At 35.0% G+C, this 8,922-nt stretch overlaps 1 protein-coding gene across 1 annotated transcript; it reads left to right on the forward strand.

Moving 5' to 3' along the window:
* Positions 1–445: 445 nt before the first annotated feature.
* TFB2M (transcription factor B2, mitochondrial) lies at positions 446–8,052 on the forward strand (the record flags this gene model as incomplete). Its single annotated transcript, XM_010179285.1, has 7 exons — positions 446–534; positions 1,463–1,616; positions 2,018–2,166; positions 3,712–3,801; positions 4,994–5,056; positions 6,362–6,513; positions 7,866–8,052. Coding segments are annotated over 7 exons (884 nt in total), but the record flags the coding sequence as incomplete, so codon positions are not given.
* Between the last annotated feature and the right edge of the window lie 870 nt (positions 8,053–8,922).

Consider the following 8,922-nt stretch of genomic DNA (forward strand, 5'->3'; position numbering starts at 1 on the left):
AATGTTAATTTCTGTCTAGGTTATACTTTTGGTTTTGTAGGCAAACACTGTCAGTAAAAGCAGGACTGTGTGCCATTACACAGTTGGCCCTCTGCAGCTACTTTTTTTTTTATTTTCTGCAAAGGATATTTTGTCTGTAGAGATAATATGGGTAAGGTTTCAAAGTATATTTCAGTTGGCAGAAGAAAACGTAGTAGGAATATTTGAAAGATTGTATCTAATGTTCCTCAGTATCTAATTGTAACACTGTGCTTAGTGTAATATACTGAGGAATCTCAGGCTGTGTGTAAATATTTTTTCTAAGTTTTGAAGTGAGTTTAAACAAACACAAGTTATCTCTTCTTGAAGGTGGTGTGTCCCAAGTGTTGGGAAAATCACTCAAGGAAATGGCTTAGGAAAAATGCACTTTAATTATAATTTTTTTATTATTATTTTTCTCATTCAGGTCCTGGAATCTTGACCCGAACTCTGCTCAATGCAGGTGTTAGAGTCGTAGCTCTAGAAAGTAACTTAGCTTTTCTTCCAAACTTACAGGTACATTTTTTATTTGGTAGCACATTTCTAAAACTTGGTTGAAGGGAAAATAAAACAATTAACTTACAATTGTGTAATTACTATTGGATCAAAAAGGAATTACTCAGTGATTGTTACTTGTAACATCTGAAATAATGCTTAATAATAGTAAATGTTGTTTGGTTTTACATTGCACGTTCAGCAACAGGCTATTTTGTTATCAATTGATTGAACATTTTGTGTATGCAGAAATTGAAGGTTGTGGTCTTCCTATGAATAGTTTTATGTATCAATTTGAGGCTAATACTAATCAGTCACTGTAGCTGTGTATGTTTAGGCAAGATGTCTGTATGTAGCTTTCAGAAATTTGTAAAAAATAGTCTTGGTCATTCTGATTATCTCATTATATTATTTAATCTGTTGCCCTGCAATTGCCTGGTAATATTAAGACACTTGCACTTGTTGTCCTCTCCTGTTCACTTTGGCTTTACATGAATTCAAAGGTGGTCAGACTCCGAGCTGCAGAAGTTGCACTAGGAGGATTGTGTTACAATGCTGTAAAGTGGCATCAAAGACTTTCATCTGATTGAAGATGTTTATAAAAGGCATTCTCTCTGCATATATGAAGAATTCCAGTTGTAAATTATTAAATGCAGTTGCTTAGTTGAGTATGACTTTTTTTTTTTTTGCAAAACATTGCAGAAACATCCTGTTAATTTAAGAATGTGTTTGAAAGCTTCAGTTGAGTAGCACAAAAATGTCAAAATGCCCTGCACGGTGGAGAAAGCATATTCTTTTTATCAGCTGTAAGCAGCAGCTCTGAGATTTGACTCCTGTTGACTGAGTAACAATTTTAGGTAGTGCTTGAACTTTTTTTTTGTTGGGTTGGATGTTTTGCAAGACAGGTTACTGCATCCAGATTTCTTCAACTGAAACTAATTTTATTCAGTCCCTAGAGAATAGCCTGGATGGACAATTAAAGGTAATTTATGGTGACTTCTTCAGACTGGATCCTTTGGTGACTGGAACGGTGAAGCCACCTGCTATGTATTCTGACAAACTTTTTGAAACCATGGGTGTAGCAGCAGTTCCTTGGAGGGCAGGTATATGTATATAATTACACATATTACAAATATGTTTGATGGGTACATAGGAAGTTTGGCAGAAGCTTTGGGATTTGCTTGGGGTGTACGTTCTACATAATGTATGTACTCGATTAATGGATATTATTTCCTACATTTCAGCTTTATTTAGGTTCTTGATAGTTTGAAAAAAAACCCTTGTGGCAGTCAGAAATCTCAGCTATTTTCTTGTCTTTATTAAAGGTTTAGTCTAATGCAAACTGGGCTTAGCTTGGACTAAAGCTTGAAATGTGTTCATTCTTGAGCAACGTGAGCTGACAGACTGTTTTCTTAATTGTTTGTAGTTTAGACATTAGCTTTAGTGAGATTGTCTAGTACATATTGCAAAATTGTAAAGATACTTTTACACACTGTTGAAACAGATGTACCTCTGAAAATTTTTGGAATCTTACCACAAAAAAAGGAAAGGAACACACTTTGGAGGCTTCTTTTTGCCCTGTATGAATGCAGTTCCATATACAAATATGGAAGAGTAGAACTCAACATCTTTATAAGTGAAAAAGAGTACAAGGTATGTATAAGAGGTTTTATAGGTCATAAAGAATAAGTAGTGCTTCACAGAACACACAAACATTTATATTGTATAGTTAATGTTTTTTGCTAGTGAATTTCTTCTTCTGCTAAAATTAAGTCTTGTCTGTTTCCTATTTGTTCTCTATACAGTAGTTACACTGTCAAGAAACTGTTGCCACGTAATACAACAAATTCTGTTGCCACATAACCACAAATCTTACATATGTGAGGGCTGGTCCTTGAGAAGGATGTGCAGCAGCACATGAGCTGCTTTCCACTATAACTTGCGAGGTGCTTAAATTCTGTAACGTGCTTTTGCACCAAAATTGTTTACTAGTGTCAGGTAATAGTGAAGACTGAATTCAAAACTTCTCGTGAAGAGGAATCAGTGTTACTAAATGCCATACTCTGTGAGATGTATTGCCCTCTTGAGCCACTTTTGTATGCAGTACTGAAAAAAACAGGCAAAATATGAGTGATTTACATGCCTTTTAATTAAAGTTCTCTATACTAAGGTGCAGAGCAGCTTTCTGAGTTACGTGTTCCTAATTTACACTGTCTCAGACCTCCAGAACTGTACTTACAGTTCATGGGTATCTTTTCGTTCTGCGAAACTGTGAGGTTCATATAGAGCCACAAACCTTTAATTATAAGTAAGCAAAAGACTTCCAGGTGTGCTTACACAACCTGTGTTGTGTCTAACACCCTAGTGAAAAAAAGTAAGTATATTCTTCCACAAAATGACAGGTTGAACACCACTAAAATACCCCTTTAAATGGTATGTTTTTAGTGGCTGGATTTTTGAGCAAATGGGGGCAGCCTCTCCATTTATGGAGTCACTGTGTTTTTAATGAAATTTCCTGGTTTTATTGTGAACATTGTTAAATGAGAATTGTGTACCTAAGTAAAAGCAATTGGAATCTTCTTTTTGTGTTTTGGTTGATCATATAATGATGCTCTCTAAATTTATTATGAGAAGTTAAATCTCACTGCTACGATTTACTTTGCCTTGTTTGAGAAAAGCTACAAGTTCTTTTTCTTGCCCTAGGAGTTCTCTGATCTGTAATATTGTTTGGGATGATGACTGTGCAAACTGCTTCATGCTCAGTGAGGTCACCTGATGTTTGGCTTACTCTGCTTTGTGTGTCTCGTTGGGAATATTATTATTGTGAGCTGATAACTCTGCCCATGTTATGGTTTTTATATTAAAATATGGTCCCTGTTTCTCTTATGTGTGAAGCTTCTCTGCCTTAAAAGGGACCAGAAAGTTTAAGCTTGAAATTCCTACACAGCTGACTTATCCAAATAACTGCATCAAAGAAATACTTAGACTGCCATAATGTCTTCTAATCTCATGTGTTCTGACAAGATGTACTGAAATAGCACAAAGTATGTATTTGAGGCCTAATGTAGAATTCTACTGTATAATTTTAGACTTAGCGATGAATTACTTATACTTGTTATATATAAAAAGATTTTGCTTAGTTAAAGAAGTGGTCTTAGTTTTTGCAACAAAAATGCTCTTTCTTCACCATTTTGTTAGGTATTAACAGCAAAGCCTGAGGAAACGAGGATTTACCAAGCACTTACTGTACTTTGGCAAGTAGGATGTGAAATTCAGCTATTGCACATGGTAAGTTTTTTGTACCAGCTGACATGGTCTAATGCTACGGACATGTTTTTAGAAAAGAGTTTATAGTGTTTTACTATCGTAAACTAATTGGAAGCTGATTTGACATTTAGTTTAGTTGAAGAACTATTGAATGCATGTAAAAACCTGAAACAGTCATGTTTTACGTCAAACTTAAGTAGCATCATTATTAACTATGATGTCAGTATTTTCATTACAAGCCACTGTACTCAGAAACATTTATTCTCATAAGCTGGTAGATAAAGAGATGTTTGTGCAACAGATAAGTCTTTTCCATCTAGGGGTTGTGTGAGACTAGAAGACCACTCTTCTAGTCTGTCATAGTCTGCTCTTTGTTATGTCCTCCACATTTTGCCATCATGTATGCTTTTGACTTCCTGAGCTGTGTTCAGTAGAAATGTGGTTTCCAGTCTTGGTGCCTTTATGTTCCAAGCAGGCCTGCTTCTTCTGCTAATCAGTAACTGTCTTACCTTGTCAAACATGCTATGGTTTAGTTTTAGAAAGTTTTTTATGTTGTGCCCCTACCTCCACATGAGTCCATGGCGATCAACTTGCACTTTGTTTTATAGGTTTATCTTTGTTTGTGCTCTGTTTTTCTAGGAACCTACCTTCATCATTTAAATGTTTTGCTAATCTAAAATTAAAAGTTTCATTATCTTTGTCTTCTAAATACCTTATACATGAGGTATATGTTAAGGTAAATATAAAGAAGTTGAAGAATAAGATGATGCTCAAGGAATCTTACATATGCATGCCCTTGGTTGTACAGTGTTTGGTATACATCTGCTACTTCAGGAGACAGATTATTGAGCTGGTGGAACTTTGGAGTCAGTACAGCAGCTCTTACGGTCAGCTGTCAGTTTTTAGCTTTGATTCAAATTTTGACCTCAAAACTAATAGGTAGTCTCACTTGTGTGGAAATGTATACAAGTTTCTGATTGTAAGTAATTTACTAGTACTGTTCAGATACTTGTGATTAAATAATGTTTACACTCTGGCCTTTGTGTGCTCATGAATTGACCTTTTTTTTTTCTAGTTCTAATATATTTACATGATTTTAAAGTAAATTTTAGAAATGCGGTTAAACTTCTGATTTGACTGGATTGATGGTAAATATTTTTCCAAGTCCTAACAAAGCACTTTAAGTCTGTAATATATTTGCTCCTTCCCATAGGAACCTTGGTCATCATTTGTAACTAATTTGAAAAATGGGGGACTGGCAGTACCAAAAAGCATGGTAAGATCATTGTGTGCACTTTTATCCTTTTGGAGATGCAGCTAAACTGCTTTTAATTAAAGGTTAAAATAACTTTATAACAGCATTTACACATATTTTTTGGCTGTGAATAGTGTATCTTTTTAAGAAGTGTTCTAGTAATTACAACTTAGAGGCAGCATGCAGATACATCAGCAGTGGGGTGACAAACTGCTATTAGCTCAGAAAGGGAAATAAACTAGTTATCCTTATTGGCTATGATGGAAAAATATAGTGGATAAGCAGCATAAAGGGATGTGAACAGGTAAAAGTCTTTTTCAAAAGAAGTTTCTGACAGGGTCACATCTACCTGCTTGAACAAAACAAGTGTTACCATCATTAGTAGCACAATCCGTGTGCTGCTGGTTATGATTAAAATGGTTATCCCATGTCCAGTATAGGTTCCGTGTGCTAGTTAATTGCTGGAAAGGGTGAATCTCAAAGCTTAAATTTGAGAAGTGGAAAAACAATCTGTGTAAAGTTCTTTACTTTTCTCTTTAGTAGAAGTAACAATGTTCCTTTGTATAATATAAGCATATTTTGATTTAATACCAATAATATAAAAATATGTTTACTTGATATTTGGTTTTTCCCTCCCCAGAAAACTGCCACAGTAGTATATTGAGTATTGTTTGAAATGTTATGGTACTATATCAGTGACTATAAATGACTGCGTGTGCCTTACACACTTCAGTGTATTGCTGTGAAGCCACAAGAGAGGCCTGTCAGGTGTAAGATGTATTGTGACAGCCTTAGGAGAAGTACAGATGTGAGATCTACTGGACGATATAGCCACTGATGCCAATACAGAAGTACAGTTATTTCACTTAAAGGCTCCATCCCTTCCCAATTTTAAAATACTGAAGTTGCAATATTGTCTTAGTGTTACACTCAAATAATTCTGACTTTATATATAAAAGGCAGGTAGATCTCAAACTTTGCATAGTATAGGAATACTATAGGCCATGTAATTTCTTGAAAACTTGCATCAAGCCTGCATTGTCTATTTCAAATAAGAAAGTTCAGTCTTAAAAAATAAAACCAAAGCGATAGAATATCTGTTTTGTTTCCTATTTCTTTTCCTGTTTTGGGGGTGGGAGGATGTAAAGCATCTCCATTCTAGAACAAAATTTTAAAGCCTCAGCTTCCAACAAAATAATCTTGTTAAGACTTCTAAAACTCTTTAAGAAATGTTACTGGTGGCACAGATGAAACACTTACTCTTAGTTAAAGATGAACACTATGATAAAATCGACTTTTCAGTGGCTTGTTTTGTTTTTCTTGCAGAGGCTGCCAAATGACCATTTTTGTTTGGTACGATTGACTCCTCAGAAAAATTTATTTACAGGAGGCTTGGAGCCCACGAATTCAGCTACCTTTATTTTCATGGTGAAACAGTGTCTTGCTAAACCGAAGTCTAGACTTATTGATAGATTAAAGTAAGTGAGAATTGCAGAAATAGAGGAAAATATTAAAATGTGTTCTCAAACTGCTATTTATCTGCAACAGAAATACAGATTTTTTTTTTCCCAAATCAATTATCTACATATTGAAGACTTCATTTTTGCAACCCACAATACAATATTTTGGGTACTGTTCCTGGCCTGTATTCACAGATGATAAAAACTTGAGGTTTGGCAGGAAAGTTGACAAATATTCAGAATGAAAATACGCAGTAATTGTCTGTACCTCCCATGGAGGTGAGGTCATGTATCTGCAAGAAGATTCACTTGCTCTACAGACAATAATAAAGTTAGCAAGTTTTCCAGGTATAGAAATTAAAAGCTGAAAAAGAGGTTCAGTTTATAACAAATATCAAAGTAACACTAATGAAAACAGCTGAAGGTTACTGAAGGTGGAGTGAGGATGTCCTCAAATGACTTTCTATTATCTAATTAAAAAAACAGGCTTCAGACTTATTTACCAATTATGCAACTCTCTTTAATTATTATTTTTGTTATTACAGTGGAGCTATTCACTTTGCTTTATGATCAGTAGATTTCCATTTCCCATAAATGGGAGTATTTGCAGTCTGGAAAGCATTGACTTTGACTTGTTAACAAAAATAATTAGAATTTTTCTCATTGGTTTACAGAAGTTAATTTCCAGAAAGGAAATAAAACTGAAAACCCCCACAAACTAATAAACTGCAGTAGCTCATTTAGCAAAGACAAGTGGAAATGTATTTCTTTCTTAAAGCTCAGTGGTGTACCTTATCTCCACTTGATCCTTCGGCCAGGAAGTGGAACTAACCTTGAAGGCATCTTCTGTGTATTCATACACCCTTTTGCTGTCTGGGAAATAGTTAATGTATACATGCATTTGTAAAAGGTCTGGTTTTCATAGCAATGATGCAGATGGAGAGACCGTGGATACATCTGTTTATACAGAGACAAAAATACCTGGGAGGTGTAAATCACACTAACTCATGCTATACTGAATCATCTTCTTGAAGATGACCTTGGCTTTAATTTCCCAGGCATTGAAGAATAATCCCTTTTTATGCTGAAATGCCTGTTACTGACTTATGCAGTTGGGGTGGAGGAGGAAGGGAGGGCACCCACCCTCTAATGAGGAGGCTTATGTGGTTTGGTATTGTCTAGGTCTGCTGGGGGCTTTATTTGGTATTTACATGTCTTATTTAGCAGAGGTTTCTTCCTGTTTGCAGTATGGATTGAAAATATCTTGTGTTGTAGGAAGATGTGGAAGAGTGAAATGGGCCTTCAGATACTGTTTCTTGCTCTTTAATTTTTCACATAAAGAAATGCTCTGTTATGATTTTTTGTTTCAGTTCATGGAGCTTGGACAGTGGTGACCAAGTACTGAGCAAGCTAGAAATTCCAGGAAATGCTGAAGCACGTAACTTATACCCAGAAGACTATAGGCGTCTTTTTGAAGCTTTGCAAAACTCTAATGTGTTTACTGACACCTGGTTCCATGATGAAGTCTTTGAAACTATAAGGAACATAAACTTGTAAGTCTGAAGCTGCTGTCTTTTGGAAGATCACTTGTGGTTCTGAAAGATTACTTTGATAAGAAATGATTTAAATAAAATCGGAGACACTGTTAGCTAGATGATTTCCTATCCAGACAGGAAGATAAATTTAGCAAGTAGTAAGAGCCCTTCAGTACAGGATGAAAGTAATGGATTCACAGTTATTTGTTCACAATCCTATCTAGAATGGACAAACTTTGCATCTTTTCTAGGAGCATATCAGTGACCTGCTGCTTTTGGATGTACCACTTAAAGGGAACTTTTTGTTACAATGCTTTATATTTACAACATTTGAAAAAATTATAGACCAAATATCATTATTTGTATGGTTTGTGTTTTATTGCTCAGTGATTCGAATGCGCTTTCACAGATACCCAAAATACACAGGCCGTTACAACCAGTGAATCTGTTACATTGTTTCCTGATATAAAAACCTTGCAGTCTAGAGTCAGCATGGTATTAATAAATCAATAGTGGTGAGTTAATAGAGGGCAAAGTAATGACAGCAGGATTAAATATCAACTGAGAGAGTTTTTTTTTTAACTAAAGATTGTTATATCTCCGACTGGAGAAAAAAGTCATTACAATTCTTTTGAAATTTTGAAAAGAATGCTGGGTAGCTTGTTCTAGTTCACAGTATATGAACACCTATATGCATATAGGCTTTATCCTACTTTAGGTCTAAAAACAAAGTCATGAGAACATTCAGTGCTGTATAAACAGTTTGGGAAGAAAATCGCCTTACCTGCAACCTTTGTCAATATGTATTTGTTTAATTTGTGTATTACATGTACATAAAACCTTACTGTAAAACCATATGCTATTAAAATTATCTTTTAATAATAAAAAGACT

This window comes from Mesitornis unicolor, unplaced genomic scaffold, assembly GCF_000695765.1.
Source record: "Mesitornis unicolor isolate BGI_N332 unplaced genomic scaffold, ASM69576v1 scaffold39482, whole genome shotgun sequence".
NCBI lineage: Eukaryota > Metazoa > Chordata > Aves > Mesitornithiformes > Mesitornithidae > Mesitornis > Mesitornis unicolor.